Below are 18,330 nucleotides of genomic sequence, written 5' to 3'. Positions count from 1 at the left end.
TTCTCTGGCAGTCCCCCTGCAGCCACACCAGTTCTTGAGCTGCAGCCTTTGCGTTTGGATAGCCATGTTACAGTAACTCTGTAATGGATGGTTTTGGGACGTTGTTCATTCCTTAAATGTCAAGAAACTTTGTTTCATCTGTTACACGAGTGCTCAAGATAATATAAAGCCTAAAACTGTCAAGTAAGTCTTACTGTAGCACTCATTACAGTATTCAGTTTTTTTTTCTTTTATAAAAATAAGGCATTTTGACCAAATATCCTGTCGTAAGAGTTATTAAAGTGATGTGATGTTAACAGAGTGCGTTTATTATTCCAAACTAACCATTTCAGGTTGCTTTGCAAGTAGAATTTTTGAATAGGTGTGTGTGTGTGTGTGTGTGTGTGTACTGGGGTGTAACGGTTCAAATTACTCACAGTTTGGTTTGTATCATGGTTTTAGAGTTACCATTTCAGTACGCTTTGAAATGTACTATGTTTAGGGAAAAAGGGGCTATACTGTCAAATAAAAATAAAGAAAATAAGAATAATCTAACAACAAACAACAGCACAAATAAATTCAATAGAGCAAAGATTCTCAGTTTTTTAGGTAGGTCTAACATTCGTTTTAAGGTTCAGAAATTGAAGAAAGTAATCAAATGTAAAATAGCATTGCATATTTGACTGTATAAATCAAAGATTAATCCTTATTAAAGTTACAAAAGCTAAGGTATTTAGTCAAGAACAGTGAGTGATTTCTTTGTCTTTTGTTATTTGATTAACATGAAAACTTTAAGACTATGCATGGATCGAGTGCTCAGAACAGTAGTTCGACTATGTCTGCTGGGATACTCACAAAGACAGGCATGTTAACATATTTTTGTGTGATTTTTTGTGAGGGCTCCTGAATGTTTAAACTGACAAGGCTTAAATGAGTGCAGTTTAAACAGATAGCAGCGTGTGCTGTTCAGATCTCACCTGATATGACTGGTCATATTCGAGCATATGGCACTCGCACACAACAAAGTTTCCAAGAGTGACTGCTTTGTCCACGTTTCTTTTCTGGTTTTCCCTGTTAATTGCTGTTGTTGTAATGTATTGGGAAGCCACAATGCATATCCATCAACAGAAACATGCGTTAGCTGAACTCTGTCTGTCTTACATGTTGTTATTTTTAACAAGCCATTACAGATGCATTGTCAGATTAAGTTGAACTGCGGTACAAGTGTGTGCTGAACAAGTGTGTGCTGAGTAAAATCACTTTTTGCAGGAGTCTGTTGGTTCATTACGTCACATGAATAAGACACCACAGCTGTCAGTAATATAACCAGTGCAATTCAATTAATATATATTTTTATTATGAATAAATATGATTTAAAATGTTATTTACTATATATTTAAAATATATGCAATATTTTAACATCCCTAAGCCTAAGTAGAGGAACGGTATAACATTTTTAAATATAAAAAGTATAAAACTATTTAGAAAATATGCAATATGACTATATACAAAATGTAAATACTGCTGATCACTATTATAGCCAATTATGAGGCCTAAGTGGATGATCTAAAAAGTATAAAACCTAACAACTATTCACAATATTCAAACATTCAGTAATAAAGCCTAAATCGAGGCATGAAAAGGCCACGACGCTGACATTATAAAACTACTTCTCATAGATGAAAAGGCTAGATGTTGTGAATACTGATTAGATGTATTCTAGTTATTTGGCAGGCCATTAGGAAAACCCAACACAATCCAGTCATCGTAAAGCATCTGCTCCAGGAGAATCCTGCACTCTGGATGACGCTGCAGACTAGCCCTAAAACATGGATGCATTCTGTGCCAAAAAAAGATGAGAGGAATTTGATTATTACCGTAACTTTACACATGCAATCGAATTATTCATTCTTTGCTGAACATCTCACCTTGTGACACAGCAAATACAGAATGGTTGTTGCAAGCAGTACAAGTCTTTGGCTTTTGGAAATCGCCCATGCAGCATTGCAAACAGGAGAACCCCTAGTGAAAACAGTCATCGGCTTTGCATGGTATCTGCCTCTGTCATGATATTCTGTGCATGGAGGCTTAATGGTTAAAGGTCCCCACACTGAAGTCGATTAGTCTGATCATAGATGTTGAACTAGATGCCACGATGAAATACGCCACGATGACAGCAAAAGTTAGCAGCATAAATTACCTGCCACATATTCATTGTTCATGCACAACGAAGGGTACAGCACCATGTGTGGCCACGCTGTCATTGCTCTCAGGCGCTTTGCGGTGGATTATGGCTTGATTAAATCCCCTCTTCACCAGAGGCACAGATAAACACACTGCCCCTGCGGCTTAGCGAAGGGCTTTACACAGTATTCAAGTGGGAAAACTGGAGCTGTCAGATTCCACAGTGTGCCAGTGTTTGATTTCACTACAGGCGAGAAATATGGTGTGATCATGATAATATGATCATACAATTTACGTTTTATTATGATGACGGTTCTTCCTAATTTGAAATCAATTGTCTGATGAGGACTGGTCTTTTGCTCCTCAGTCTATGTGACAGTGGTTTGTTATATGTGCTGTCAGGTGGACAGGCGTCACTGAAATCATGTTTAGACACTGAATAAACGTTTTACTGTGACTGTTACTTGCCGCAGGACTAGTCTTGTAAACATTCAAGGCAGAAGATCTGGTGTGGTGTACTGATCATTTTCTGAAAGGTCCTAAACATTTTTAGAATAATAAAAGGGAATAGATGAACACTTTCCAAAAGACATTACCACATCATCAGTTGTGATTTAAATAACAATAAAAAATGTACACAGATTAATCAAAATGAATTAGGTATTGTTATAATTTGAAACAACCTTATAATATTTAAAAATGATACAAAAACAATCTTTATCAACATTATTGGAAAATGTATTGACTATATTGAACTCAATAATATTAAAATAAATATATGTGAACAGTTAATGACATCTACTGTATGTGTGCGTTTGTAATTGTTAATAATCATTTCCGGAAATTTTGTAAACATTTAAGAATAATAGAAGGGTAACAATTTTCTAAAGACATTAATATATCATCTGTCTGATTGAAAAATAATAAAAAAAAATGTATTATTGCCCACCAGAGGGCACAATTTTACTATATTTGCCCTAGCAAAAACTAGGAACAGTGCAGTGTCACAGTTATTAAAAAAATAATAATAATACAAAAAGTGTTTCAGTTTATGATCATCATAACCCAACCCCCCCCCCCCCCCAGCATTTTTCTTAACTGGTTATTGGCTTTTTGCCATTCACTAACAATCAGAGACTTAAACTGACAGCATAAAAGAAAATACTACTCAGATTCTTCCATTTATTCTCTTACGATTCATCTTACAATGGAAGGTTGTACAATATATTCCTTAAATTATAAAAAGTCCAATGGAGGTATCTTACACTGAAAAAGGAAACTCTGTTACACCATACAACTAGGCTGCTGATTAAAAGAAAGAAAGAAACAAACAAAAAACAGGAGAAACTCCAGGAAGGAAGAACGGAAGAAAGAGTATTGCCTTGATCCAGTTACTACATTTCACATAAAAGTCCTCAAACAGAGAGACCAACACTTGACATCAGAAACTGCATAGTCTGTACAATGACCGTCCACAGTGTTTAAGACAACATGGGCACCAATGGCGCCTAAAAACACATCTTTAGTTTAAAAACATCATTCCCAGTCATCCTGTACTGGATATCACAATGCAGTCTGAATAAGCAACCCACAGCCCTGGTTATTGATGTAAGTAATATTCCTCAAAAACACTAACATAAAAAAAAAAAAAACACTTTCTAAAAGGTGTACAGTCAACTTTACAGCTCTTCAGTGACCTATGTACAAACGTTTGTCATTAAACCTTTAAACATCGTCCATTCCCACCTTGAATCAGTCAGATGAGCCAGAATTGGGGTAGTTCAGATGAGTGCCGCGTGCAAAGACTCATTGTCACTTTTGGCGATTTGTTTGGTTACAGTAAGAAAAATTGGTGTTGACAAGATTTGCACTTTCTATGGTCAAATGAGTGCGAGTTCCTGACTCGTATCCATTCAGTAAACTCAGTTATCTCAAAGTCTGTTAATATTCAGGAGCTCCAGCAGTCTTGATGAAATAAATCATTAACTTAATTTTCTGAATTCAGACAGGTTCCCCATTACAGTCTCAGGGCACATGATTAAACTGACCGTCTTTGAGTAAACATGCTTTCCTCCGCTACCAGGGACCGTGTGCTTCATCTGAGGAGAGGAGAGGAGCTAATGAGTGTCCTCCAGACATTCACCACCGCAGGGAAGGGGTTGGTCAGCCTGAGCGCCGTTCAGAAGTTAAGCTTGGTAACTGGACGCTCCCTGCCGCTGTCTGACGTCTGGCTGTTGATGCGTCTGCGATTGCGCTTCATCTTCGACAGATCTTTATCGAAAACCTCTCCAGAACGCAAAGCGGACACCAGGTCATCAAACTCGCCCCCGTCGTCCTCTCCGTTCTCTTTGGCTTTTCGAGCCTTCCTCTCTTTATCTCTCTGTTCCTTGAGCTGAAAGATGTCAAAAAGATGAAGTCAGATTCGGCAGTGAACAGGTGAAGAATGAAGAGATGAGTTATGGACCTGAAGGTTGAAGTTGTTCTCTTATGAATAAGAGAAGTATCTTATGCTGATCAAGGCTGTGTTTACATGAATCAAATGCAGTAAGAACAGTTATATTATGATAATTTTCACACAAAGTTCACAGACCTGAACCTCCATTCGTGCCCTGCGCTCCTCCTCCTCTTTGCGTCGGCGCATGTTCTCGTTCTCTTGACGAGCCTCTGCAAAGGACTGCAAGAACTGGTCGAATATCCCAAAGAACTCATCAGGCTGCATCTTATCAGCGTCTTCGCCGAAGTGCTTGACCACCTTTAAGAACTGGAGAACACAAGCAGTGGTCACATGAAAGCCATTTCCTGCTCTTTACTTTTCAGAGTAATGACGTGAACCAGAATACCTCCTGATAAAAAAACTCAATCTCAATATTTTAAAGGCACAAACGTGGCTCAACTATTTTTTTAGCAACATTCTGCATATTACTTTATTAAATAATCATCTGTTGTTGCTACATTAGCGATTGAAAATGAAATTGTGGTTGTTTCTACATAATGCAGCTTAGAGACAATTTTTTAATAGTACCAAAAAAAAAAACGTAAGATAAGTAATATGATAAATACAATTATTTATCAATTGACATGTCTCTGAACAACTTAGCCAAGTAACATTACTGTTTCATGATAATATTTACAGCGTAATTTGCTTCAACAATATTCGATTTATCACAGGAAACCATTTTCTTAATTTCGTATTACATAAAAAACATGTAGACTGAATGTGAGATGTAGTGACAATGAAAAGAAAAATCATAATTATAAAAATAAATAAATAAATAAATATATTTTTTACAGTGCAAAGAAATTGCAGACTGTGAGGAAAAAGAAATTGCAGTGAAACTGGCAGACAGTAGCATAACAAACTCTGGGTGTCTAATGAACTTCTGGTAAATGAAGTGTGACGCACTGCTAGTTATCCAGTAACTCGTAGCCAAGCATAAAGTGGTCTTGTTAACCCAGATTTCTGCAGTGACTGACTACAGCCTAAACACAGGGGACTGGAGCCTTGCCATGATACTGCTGCTGCCTCGTGCCGTCTCACCACAGGGGAGGAGACCTAGTCTTCCCACAATGCTTTGATGTGCCTTTATCACTGCCATATGGAACTACGCCTGTATGTGCCTGAGCCAAGGAGCATATTTCTATTTCTCCTTTGCCCTGCTTTTATATCTCTTCTTATCTGTCTCAGACTTCAGACAGGAAGCCTAGGTTAGGTTTGAGATACATCCTTTCTGCTATAGAATGCATGTGGCATGCTATTGTGCATTTACGTGTATGTCCTCTCAGCTAAAGGGTTAGTTCAACCAAAAATGAAAATTAGCCAATAAATTACTCACCCTCAAGTCATCCTAGGTGTACTGTATAAGACTTTCTTCTTTTAGACGAATCAGTCTGAGTTACATTGAAAATTGTCATTGATCTTTCAAGGTGTTTTATGGCACTTAGCGGGTGGTGCAGTGCTTCAGTCCAAAAGAAGTTCAATTAAAAGCGCCCATCCATAAAAAAAGTTTCCTTACTTTAGCAAAGGAACACCAGTCTCCTCTTGGCTTATATCCTCCAACATTCTTCTTTAGAAATCCTCATTTTGTACTATTTTGATCTCTCCCTTGCACTTCCGTGTGCGTCACTTCTGAGTCAATATCATATGTCATTATCATAACAGATAATGTTATTATCTTCCAAAAACAAAACAATTCACTACAGAAGGCCTTTGTTCACCCCTGGAGCCATGGGAGACACTTTTTTATGGATGGACTTTATTTCACTTCTTTTGGACTGATGCTTGCAACACATGTTGGGTGCCATGAAACAGCTTGAAAAATCAAAGGCAAGAAGAAGAATGTCATATACACCAATTAAGAATATTTGAGGGTGAGTAATTTATGGCCTAATTTTCGGGTGAACTAACCCTATAAGTCATTCAAATATTCATTAAAACACCATTTATACATAAAATCTACAAATTTAATCTGTCATGATAGCATAATAAAGAAAAAAGACTCATTAAAATATAATTCACTAGTACAGCCTAACCTGTTATAATTATGAATTAGATTTTTTTTAATCAAAACTGTTTCACTGCTTATTATATATAATAAAAAAAAACTGAAAAAAAAAACCCAACAAAAACCAGATGATATCATAGAGAGAACCCTTGTGTGCATCAAAGTCAGTAAGAATCTTAATAAATTTCAAATAATTTCAAATAATTTGCAGTGGTGTTATCGTTAACTAATAATTTCCAGTAATTGTGTGTGTGTGTGTGTGTGTGTGTTTATATATATAACATTTTCAACTAAAAGTATCAAATGTAACTTTTATTACCACTAAAATGAAAACTAATGTAAAAATTAAAACAAACCCATTTTTCAAAATTACAAAAAAATTAAAACAAACAATTAAAAGCTAATATATTAATAAATATTGTAATAGCATATATCTAATACTAACATAACATTTGACAATGCCATTTTATGACAACACAAGTTTAGTTAAGGTTGTAACGTCATGTGATGAGACTCCCTCAAAAACAATATTTATTAATAATTAATTATATTTATAAAAAAATACTTGATCATTATCTTTGTGCATTAAATACTGTAACATTAAATATGAAACCAACCTGAATACAAAGAGGATGTTTCTAAGAACTTGAATGTGGGCTGCCCCATTTATGAGAGATTTTAACATCCGAAACAATCACAATCCTGTCATAAAAGCCCACTATCATGAATTTGCTGAATTTTACCTTTCAAAAACCAAGTAAAAAGAAAACCTTATTTTTTTAAATATCCATTTCCCCTCACAGAACTGGAAATTAGCGTGTGAATTAAAAACTGTCTGCCTCCCTCTGCACACATGGACCTCTCAAAAGCAATAAGAGTTGTATGTCCTGTCCCTCTCCGTGTCCTGTGAGGCCCCCAGAGGCCAGTGAAAGTGCCAGGGTCACTACATAGGAAGCGTTCACAGTGAGAGATGGAAGGTCAGCTCCTGCACGCTGGAGGATGTCCAGGGTGACCGCAGCCTGAAGGAAAGGCTGAACACCAGGATGTGCATCTTAAAGATACACACTCAAACAAACAAATGCAGTCCGACACACACTCACCAGTTCTCTGGCCTCACTGAGGGAGTCCTCGACATCAGAGAAGCTGAAACTGGCCACTGTGATGAACTGGCTGACTACTGACACAAACTTATCCCCATATTCCTGAGGACGCTGCTTCTGGAATTCTAACTCCTGCACGAGAGAGAGAAACTGTGTAGACGATTTGCTTTTAAGCTTAAGAACAAAGAGAAATCATGCAGCACTTACACTCTCTACGCTCTTCAAGCCACTACGGAGATGATTGATCTCCTTCTCCAGTTCAGTCATGCTGGAAAGACACAATCATAGAGATCCCTGTCATTTTATGTGTAATCAAGAATACATTTTCTAGAGGAGAGGGGGGTAAAGTGTGCCCCTTTTAAATTAAGTTAAGAGAAATGATAAAAACACAGACATTGTGATAAAAGAAGCAAGTTAAATGTGTTGGAAATATGTAAATTAGTTACATAAAAAAAGAAAAACAAAAAAATATTAAGTGGGGGGAAAATAGTAAATGCATCATCTCATACCAAAACTTTTTTTTATATTTAACTATTGAACAGTATTCATATGTAATACTTGAAAATGAGAAAAAGCCTGCAATTGGAGGCTAAACGTACATTTATTAGTTAATATTTGCAGCATCTGATACACTTAACCCCACAGCTACTATTTTGTAAATGCTTCATTTAATAATACGTGAAAATAGAATTTAGATAATTAAAACAAATAAAAATTTACCAACAATTATTATATATTTTAATGATTATATTTTTATATAAATTTTATTTATATTTGGCTTAATTACCCCAAAATTAAAATGTTAAATATTCAAATATTTTCATATACCTCTCTCAATCACAGTCAGTTGTACATAAAAGACCCTTTTTAAATATATTGTCATGTAACAAAAATCTCCATATCCATACAGGCTGACCGTTTTTAGCCTTTTATCCAAACAAGTCGCACTGATAAGAAGCACAGATATGCACAACAGGCCTTCATCTGAACTTTAACCCCTGTGATAGCACTCAAGTGACTCCATTAGTCAGATACTGCATATAATGTGTGTGAACGGCTCTGTTTAGAGCTCAGCTATTCTTAACTGCAGAACTGACAGCCTTTATTCCTCCCTCCACACAAATAGGCCTTTGTAACGAACTGAACTGTCAAAGTACACAGAGACGTTGTTATGGATAAAACCTGTCTGCATTTGCTGATAAGCCACTCAAAACTCATTGTACCTTGTGCAACACAAATTTTTATTTGCTGAATAAATGACACTGATTGATAGACTGAGATCAGAAACAAACAGAATCCCTTATTTCATTCTTTTTACCCCCTCAAATGAGATCATGGGCAAAATCTGTCTTGTGACTTCAATAGGGAACCGAGCATGATTACATTAGTCTCGCTGGCTCGACTAAAAAAGTAGTTTAGTGGCCGCTCTACTGTACATTTGGATAGTCCCTTTAAGGCACTCAAAATTAGAAACTATTTTCCAAAGGGCAAGAGTGTTACAAGCATATCACTCACAATTTGTCCCAAATTTGTTGGCATGTACTTCACAGCAGCTCGCAGAACTCAAAAGGTCATCGCGTCTGCTGTGCTGGAATGCATGTATCTCCCTTTCACTTATATAATTCAGCACGGAGAGCCGAGGGCCCCATTTCCTCCCACTATAATTTAGGGTTTTGCTATGCATATGTGAGTAACCAAAAGCTTGTATGACCCACAGCATGGATTTAAGCCCAGAGGTGGGCGGGAGTGACACCGCAAAAACTATTTCCAAAATCCATTTAGCGCAAGTAGACCCTAAAGGCCTGTAAATCATAAAGCTGATGAAAGAAGAGCACACCAGCCACTCCGCAGCTATACCTACTTTACTTTTGCAGCTTCCGGCACGTTCTGCAGCTCCTCTGAGAAGAGCATGACTTTAGAGTACTTCTTCTCCAGAATGGTGATCAGGTAGTGAAGGAGAGTGATATTCCTGCAATGGGACAGAGATGAAGCTATAATTGACTGTGTTGTTTATTCTTTCATAAACATTAGGATATATCTTCTCACTTGTCGATGCTGGACTTGGTGTCTGCGATCTTGTTGAGTGAGGAGATTTTGAAGCCGTAAGCATTTCCTCTCTGTCCTTTGTTCATGTAGTTGCCGAACGCCAGCACCACCTCCAGCAACTGCTTGAGATTCCTGCTGTGCAGCACTTCTTTTGAGGCCTTGGTTAGCGCTGCAAAGTGAAAATAGTCATGCAATGCAAAACAAGCCTAAAATGTTCCATGGTCATGAACTATATTGTAATCACTATCACTGACAAATTTAGGCAATAGAATATCTGTAGAATAGTCTGTCTATTGTGACATGATAATGTAATATTGTGAAATATTATTACAATTTGAAATAACTATTTTCTATTTGAATATACTTTTAAATGTAATTTATTCCTGTGATGCAAAGCTGAATTTTCAGCATCATTACTCCAGTCTTCAGTGTCACATGATCCTTCATTCTAATATGATGGTCTAATATTTGGGGTTCAATTATTATTAGTGCTCAGTTATTGACAATGGTTCTTATTATGTTAAAAATATGCTGCTTAATATTTTGTGGAAATATTAATTATTTGAAATAGAATCTTTTGCAACATTATAAATGTTTTTCCTGTCACTTTTAATCAATTTCATGCATATTTGCTGAACAAAGGCATTGATTTTTATTAAACACACACACCCAAATGAATAGTAGTATATCATGGTTTCGGCATAAATATTAAGTAGCACATCTTTTTGCAAAATGAATAATAATAATTAAAAAAAAATGTTTATTGAGCAGCAATCAGCAGATCATGTGACAGCAGAAAATTCAGATTGGCATCACAATAATAAAATACAATTGTTAAAAAAAAAAAAAACCTTACCTTAAATTGAAATAATATTTCACAATATTAGTTCACTGTATATATATATATATATATATATATATATATATATATATATATATATATATATATATATATATAAATTGTAATTTATTTTTATTATATAAATTATACTTTACATTTTAATGAATCTGAATATTAATCTGAATATTCTGCAACTGAATAAATTCTTAAGACAATAAAAAAGGGACTGTTAGTTTAAAATAGGTAAATACATTTTTAAAAAGGGTAATCAACTTTTTATTTTTACATTTTTACAATAGAAATGTATTTAAAGTGCACATCCACAAACCTTCAACTTTAGGTTTAATTTCTGAAATCCTCTCGGCAAACTTCTTCTTGAAGTACAAAGACTGTAACCTCTGCTGGTAATGGTTTATTCTGTGGGAAGGATAAAGATAGGTGATTGGAAAAGGGAAAAAGGGAAAGTACATTAAATATAAAAGCAAAGCCCATTAAAAGGACTGCACACTACATCAGCCATAATAGACTCTAAATGAGCTGTAGAGATTTATTGTCTTGCATATGACACAATGACATGCATATGATCTGTATACACAGCGTTAATGGTTCCACTGAATAAAGAACAAACAGCCTGAACCAGCGATCTGACCCTGACGCTGCTGTGTTGCATTCAGCACTCTCGTGTCAGGGAATATCACCTTGGTTACTGCACTTGTCGAGAGGCCAAACACAGCCTTAGAGATTAAAATCAGACAACCCAGTCAATTCTTGGAAAGATTCGTCTTCCATCCTCTATACTCCAAACACAGCCACAGCGGAGTAAAGAAAAAAAACTCACTGGGGTCTCATAAACAGAGGAAGAAAAAGCAAGCAAGCCAAGGCACCTGTGCTTTGTTTGGCTAAGCCCTTCTGCTAGAAAACATAAGGCTGCTGCTTTTCTGTGATTAGATTTAGTTACCAAAAATACTGATGCTGAATGGGATCCTCAGCTTGACCAGATCAATGTGTCACCCAGGATTCATAACCCTTTTCCTTCCTTCCTGCAGGAAATCGCATTTACTCCTGACACCGTGTGTGTGTGTGTATGTGTGTGTGTGCGTGTTGAAAAACAAAACAGATCTGAATAAGTCACTGTACAGTGGTGGGTGGCCTTCACGGATGAGATATTCCTTACATACAACAGACTAGGCCAACATCGTGAAATCCACTGTGTGGGACTGTGGAGGTGAACAGCACCACGCTCATCTTGGTGCCAAAATGAAATAAAGATCCATGCCAATCAGCAATGGGGCTTATGGGTAGTGTGCAGCAAAATGTAGGTATCAGGTCAAGTTTCTGGAGCTCCTTAATAAAAATGAGTGGGGAGCTTGTATTCAACATTAAATGGACAAAGATGAACTTAAGAGAGAAAAAGGAAAACAGTTAATCAAATTAGGGTCCATTCACACTCGTTTTTCTTTTTTACTTCTTTTTACTGGAGATGCATCACAATGGTCAGACTTGTGTATGTTTACAAAGACCAGCGATTAAAAAATAAAATGTGTCCTATGTGAACAGCCCCCTTAAACTGTTGCCATGATGATTAACCGTCCCACCTGCTCATTTCATAGAGGAAACGGTCTGCCTTCGCCATGCGGTCCAACTCGTGTTTGTGTTCCTCCAGGAGGTCCACATCACACTTCTCTGGGACAAACTTCATCATCTGAAGCAGTGAAGAAAACACCATTAATTACATTCAGTTAATTATTCAATTGTAACCTAAGTTTCTTACAGTTACATTTATGTCAAAATTGAAGCTTTATAACTCACAATTTGACTTTTTTTTATTTTTATAATTGCAACTTTATATCTCATAATTGTTTATTTCTAGTAATTGCATTTTTATATTTCATAATTGATAAGTGTCTCATAAGTGTGAACTTCCATTATTATTTCCAGTAATCATGACTATGCAACTCACAAATGCAACTTTTTTCCATAGTTGTTACTTTATAGCTCACAACTTTTTTTTTTTTTTATCTTTTTTTCATAATTGCGACTTTATTTCTCAAAACTGCAACTTTATATCTCACAATTGTGACTTTTTTTTTTTACCCCATTATTGCAATTGCACAGCTGGGACTTTATTGCATAAATATGACTGGACAGACCGTATATCTCTCGTATATTTTTTACTCTGAGGCGGAAACAGATTTCCATACATGTTTGTTAACCATGATAGCCATTTTAAACCCAGAATGCTCTTCCTTCTGTCAGTTCACACTCACCTGCTCCAGCATGTCCTTGGGCAGATCTTCCTGTTCATCCATAGTCAGAATGGCTCTCTTTATTTCCTCATTGGAAAGTTTCATTCTGAAACACACAAGCACAAGATATACAGATCAAGCAGACTGGGACAAATAAAATTCATTTGAAATGAATTCCCAAATTAAATCAGAGCGATAGATCCACATCAGCAGAAAACTCAGTGAACTGAGAAAAGGGAACTGCTGGGAATTTCCTCCGCTTGCATAAAATTTTCTTTGCCATATAGTATAAATAAATTAGTGTATGTTTTTTTAGAAGAGCTATTAATCTTGAGGCCCAGTGTTGAACCCAAGTGTTTATTCCAGTTACCAAGAATATCTTATATCATTACTGGAGTGAAGAAGTGATATTATCACATGATTCATAGAAGTTAACTTATAACTCATAATCTGTGAACATCACTGGTTAAATCTCAACAGTAACATGTCATTTGTGGACAGTTTGTCGTATGTGAGTTCCTGCTCTTTCCACCAATTAGTTTGAGCTATACATGATAAGTATGTTGTAAAACAAGCTGAAAATCTAGGGAAGATAAATATATTCCTTCTAAAATTGAAGGTGTTGGCAGATCTCCGATAGACACGGATAAACTGCCCAGAGAAGAATCTACAAGTGCAGACATGATTGCAACTTAATGATATACATGCACATCTGATCCAGAGATAGCTGTGTGTGGACTTTAGGCCAAAAAGAACAGGTGTTTGATGGGTCTGAGATCAGCGTTGGAGAGCAGCCTTCGTTCCCCAGCGTGGATCCAGAGAGACTGCAAACCACAGCAACGACATGAAACACGGCCAGAGCTCTTTCCGTGTTCGAGTCGAGGTGTTTGTGCCAAGCAGCGCTTCCAATTCCCAGCATTCTGTTACCAAGTTCTTTCTAACAAAGTTCACATGCTTACAGGAGTGAGTGAAGTTAAACTCAGGACATAAAAGAATGAAATAATGGCAGCCTCAGTTCATTCAGAGGCAAGCAAACTTCATTATTAGGATGTCATTAGCGTAACCACAAGACTCCCTCTTTATTGTTTAATCAGTAAATAATAAGCAGGAGGAAAATCTTGTGGTGCTGTGGAAGACTTTCCATTTCATGTGGTCACAGACACTTTACCAGGAATGTGAAATGACATGAATCAAAGAGACCCAATGAAATCACAGATTTAGTCCTACATTTAACCAGATATGCAGGCATTTTCTCCTCCAGGAAAACAGATTTATGTATTTTTCGGACTATAAGTCACACCTGAGTATAAGTAGCATCAGTCCAAAAATACGTCATGATGAGGAAAAAAACATATAAGTTCGCACTGGACTATAAGTCGCATATATTTAGAACCAACATTATATTACCGTCTACAGCCGCTAGGGGGAGATCTGTGCTGCTCAGTGAAGGCTACAGTAGCACTGAGCTGCACATAGCACCCTCTCGCGGCTGTAGACGGTAATGTTTTCTCTTGGTTCATTTCTCTTGGTTCATGTCAAATTAATTTTGATAAATAAGTCGCACCTGACTATAAGTCGCAGGACCAGCCAAGCTATGAAAAAAAGTGTGACTTATAGTCCGGAAAATACGGTATATTAATTTAAATAATATTTAGTTATTTAAACAACAAAAAAATATTTGTTTAGTTTTAATGTAACTTTTAAAGTTAATTTGTTTTACTTTTCAGGTAAAAAAAAAATATATATATATATAAAAAAAATTTTTATGTTTTTGACATGACTCTTTTGTTCACCAAAGCCTAGTTTATTTGATCAATAAAAACAGTATATTAAAAATTACTGTTAAATTATAATGTGAAAATTATTACAATTTAAAATAACTGTATTTTTATTTTATTAAATGTTACAATTTTATTTTATTCCTATGGTGATAAAAAGCTGAATTTTCAGCATCATTACTCCAGTCTACAGTGTCACATGATCCTGCTGCTCAAGAAACAATGTTGAATGTTGAATTTTGAAAAATTTTCGGAACTGCAATACATTTTTTTCTGGATTCTTTGATGAATGAAAAGTTCAAAAGAACATTATGTATTTTTTTGTAACATTATAAATGTCTTTATTGTCAATTAGTCAATTTACTGCATCCTTACAATGAACCCCCAAAATGTATTAAAAAACCCAAAAAATATTTTTTTTAAAGATCAGATTTTATTTTTCTAAAGTGTAAAGCCCTTTCCGGTCTAAAAAAGTTGAGAACTGTCATCAATGAGTTGATCTGATCGCTAAACTCTAATAAGCCATCACCGAGCACATGTTACACGTCAGTCTCATCTCCCTCCAGCCAGACCACCATCTCACCCTCCACCCCCTTGACGTCCAGCATCACATTCACCATTCCTAAACCAACACTGATGACTCTACAGGCTTCCACTTGAGAAGCTAAACTATTTAAATCCCTGTGAACCCCTGGGTGGTCCGTTCGGTGGCTGTACAATGGATTACACCCAAATCTCTGCTTGTGGAGATCCTGAGAGATCATTAAGGGGGGATAAGAGTGTAATAGAACCACATTTCATGATCTACAGATGGTGCTGAAGTCAGCTGTTAATGTACGTAAGATGGGGTCTCGATGTAGTCATTAATAAAAAATCTGCAGGGAGGATTTTGGAATGAATCTGGCAATACTGGAATTGGTCTGGTTTGTTTCATGTAGTTTGGAGTCTTGCTTTACGAAAGCCTTTGGTGTCTGGGTCCCAAGCCAAACCGCAGTCAGTCAGTGAGCTGTTATATATCCGACACCGTCTGGATTGGCAGCTGTGACTAACTTACAGTTTGCTTTGTGGGATACATTTTGTACAGAAAGGGTAGTCCTGAGGTTGCAAACAGACATTTAACCTAAAATAAGAAATGGATCCTATAATGAAAGATATTTATAAGAACAATTTCACTACTGAGAAGGAGAACCTCATTGGGAACCCTGGATAGTTAAAGTATTAAGCGCTGCTTGGAAGCCTGTTTAAATTCTGCTCATTCTCACACTTCAGTCACATCTGTATTAAGCTATAAACCAGAGAAATGTAAATCCTGAATACGTCAACTACTCAGGAGTTCTACAACTAGGAACTGCAGTAGTATTTTCCTTTATTATGTCGTATATTTCGAGTTAGAGGGGCTTGATCGTCCTATTATAAGTCAATGCAAATATTTCCTGAGGTTTGAACTGACAATGCATTCTTTGAAGGTGAAATCAAGGTCATGGTGAATTAAAATAATATAATTTGAAATATTTTTTTTCTAAATCAATATATGGTCTTTTCATTGAATGAAGCCTGGATACATGTAATGGATACTAAATCTTAATAGTGATTTGTTTGAAGAAGCATTTTATGTATTATTTTTACAATTAATTATATGACTGCAAAAACAGTGAGTCCAAGGAAATGGAGAACCCATAAGCAGGCCATTCTGCTAAGATTTTGGGAAAAATTCAATAGGAGGAATATATTTAAATATGATACACTATCATTCAAAGGTTTGGAGGCAGTAAGATTTTTAAATGTTTTTGAAAGACATATCATACACTCCAAATGCTGCATTTAATTTATATATATATATATATATATATATATATATATATATATATATATATAAAAATATTAAACCATAATCTGTTAATTCTCAAGATTCTTTGGTGAATAAAAGTATTTATTTGAAATAGAAATATATTTTGTAACATTATAATTGTCTTATAATGTCAGCCAAAATATTTAATAAATGAGCTCCCAAAGGGTCATTTTTGATATGGATATTCCAAACCACAGCAATTTGTGGAGCTTCTGTAATCACAGAATCCTTGCGGGTTCCTTGTGTGTGAGAAAGTCAAATATCATTCCTGGCAATGACAACCAGGTTGTCAAGCTTGAAAAATGATTTTTAATGATTTAAGGCTCTTAATTAATGAGGCAGGGTTCCTGTTGATTTTTAAAGGCCATGCTCCACTGATTTACAAAGAATTCAAGGAAGCCACCTCATACTATATACTCATGAAAAATCTAAGGAGCAGTATGTCTTTCATTGATAGGAAATGGTACAATAGCCAAGGTGGAAGATATAGTATCAAAGCAGGATGTAGGAACCGGAAGGTTTTACCCACAGGATATGACATTTACATCTAGTGAGGTCCACACACACCCCAGCCGGAGGTGAACTCATACCCGGGGCAGACACATCACTCACCGTGAGAGGAGGATGTTGCAGTTCTGAGCCCGGCGGCCATCGATGACAGAGAGCTCTTTGACTTTCTTGGAGCTCAGCGCATCATCTTCAACCTCCTTCTGTGGTCGGAGTCACAAAGAATCAGAATTAAAATAAAAGAATCAATACACTCTGATTCTGAATCTCAAACTAACACTAACAGTCAAAAGTTCGGAATAATTGTGATTTTTGAATGTTTATGCATTAAGTCTCTCATGCTCACTGTCTGCATTCATTTGATAAAAAAAATGCAGTAAAAACAGTGAAATACCATTAGAATTTAGAACTGTTTTTTATTTTAAAATATTTCAAAAGAAAAAAAAATCCTGTGATGCAAAGCAGAATTTTCGGCAGCCATTACTCTCGTCTTCAATGCTACTTCAGAAATCATTCTGATATACTGATTTCAAACTTTTGACCAACTATGCATATGAACATTATCAGTAAAGTCACATTAGGTTTCCACTTTTAAACACTGTCTGGATACAAAATGAATGACAGAAAGAGTGAGTGGGGTAGAGATGATGCAAACACTATTAGATCTGTTCAACCACACTTACCTGCTTGCAGTTATTGACCGTAAAGAAGTCCTAGAATGCAGGCAAGAAGCAGGGAAGATGCAGCACATGTTAGAGAGACAGTGTAGTCTGGTGAATTCAGCCAAAACAAACTCAAACAGGCATGTGCACATGATGACATTACTGGGGCGGTGAATGGGGAGAGTGAGGGTGCATGAAAGCAGAGCCTTCTGGGAAGTCTGTAAATGCAGTGTAAATATGTGTGTGCACTGAAAGATGCATGCTACTGTAGTTGCTCACAGATGATAATGTATAAACAACAGCTACCTCTCCAACTCCAATAGTGGCCAACATTGGTCTTTTCTCTAGCAAATTAAAAATTATTTTCATGATGTGGAAATCTGCACAGTTCTGAGAAACTACAACAAATGACCGCAATCGACAGGATATTAGAAACAGTTATCATGCGAAAAAGAAAAAGCAACTGCAAGAAATAAAGTCAGTTAAGTTGCAACTGTGACATATTGAATCGCAATTATTAAATAAAATTGAAATTAAAATAAATAAAGTCAGAAAACAGAGATATTAAGTTGTAGGCATGAGTTAAATTATATAAGCTACATTATAATTTATTTGTACTTGTGAAAATGGCTTTCA

The 18,330-nt window shown here is 36.1% G+C and overlaps 1 protein-coding gene across 3 annotated transcripts in view; it reads right to left on the bottom strand.

Moving 5' to 3' along the window:
• Nucleotides 1-3,325: 3,325 nt before the first annotated feature.
• Nucleotides 3,326-18,330, bottom strand: part of LOC113063325 (disheveled-associated activator of morphogenesis 1-like) — a 79,005-nt gene continuing 64,000 nt past the window's right edge. For 2 of the 3 annotated variants that reach the window (XM_026233637.1, XM_026233638.1), the window contains exons 16-26: nt 17,716-17,745; nt 17,138-17,235; nt 12,920-13,004; nt 12,248-12,354; nt 10,981-11,069; nt 9,812-9,980; nt 9,627-9,734; nt 7,973-8,033; nt 7,766-7,897; nt 4,754-4,924; nt 3,326-4,555 (exon numbers count right to left, since the gene is read on the bottom strand). In XM_026233637.1, coding sequence (XP_026089422.1) covers nt 4,343-4,555; nt 4,754-4,924; nt 7,766-7,897; nt 7,973-8,033; nt 9,627-9,734; nt 9,812-9,980; nt 10,981-11,069; nt 12,248-12,354; nt 12,920-13,004; nt 17,138-17,235; nt 17,716-17,745 — 1,263 coding nt within the window. In that variant the 3' untranslated portion in view covers nt 3,326-4,342. The remainder of the gene's footprint in view (nt 4,556-4,753; nt 4,925-7,765; nt 7,898-7,972; nt 8,034-9,626; nt 9,735-9,811; nt 9,981-10,980; nt 11,070-12,247; nt 12,355-12,919; nt 13,005-17,137; nt 17,236-17,715; nt 17,746-18,330) is intronic. The other variant, XM_026233639.1, reaches the window with a different exon arrangement.

Source organism: Carassius auratus, chromosome 45 (genome assembly GCF_003368295.1).
Source record: "Carassius auratus strain Wakin chromosome 45, ASM336829v1, whole genome shotgun sequence".
NCBI classification, from domain to species: Eukaryota; Metazoa; Chordata; class Actinopteri; order Cypriniformes; family Cyprinidae; genus Carassius; species Carassius auratus.
This window is presented reverse-complemented; position numbering and strand designations above follow the sequence as displayed.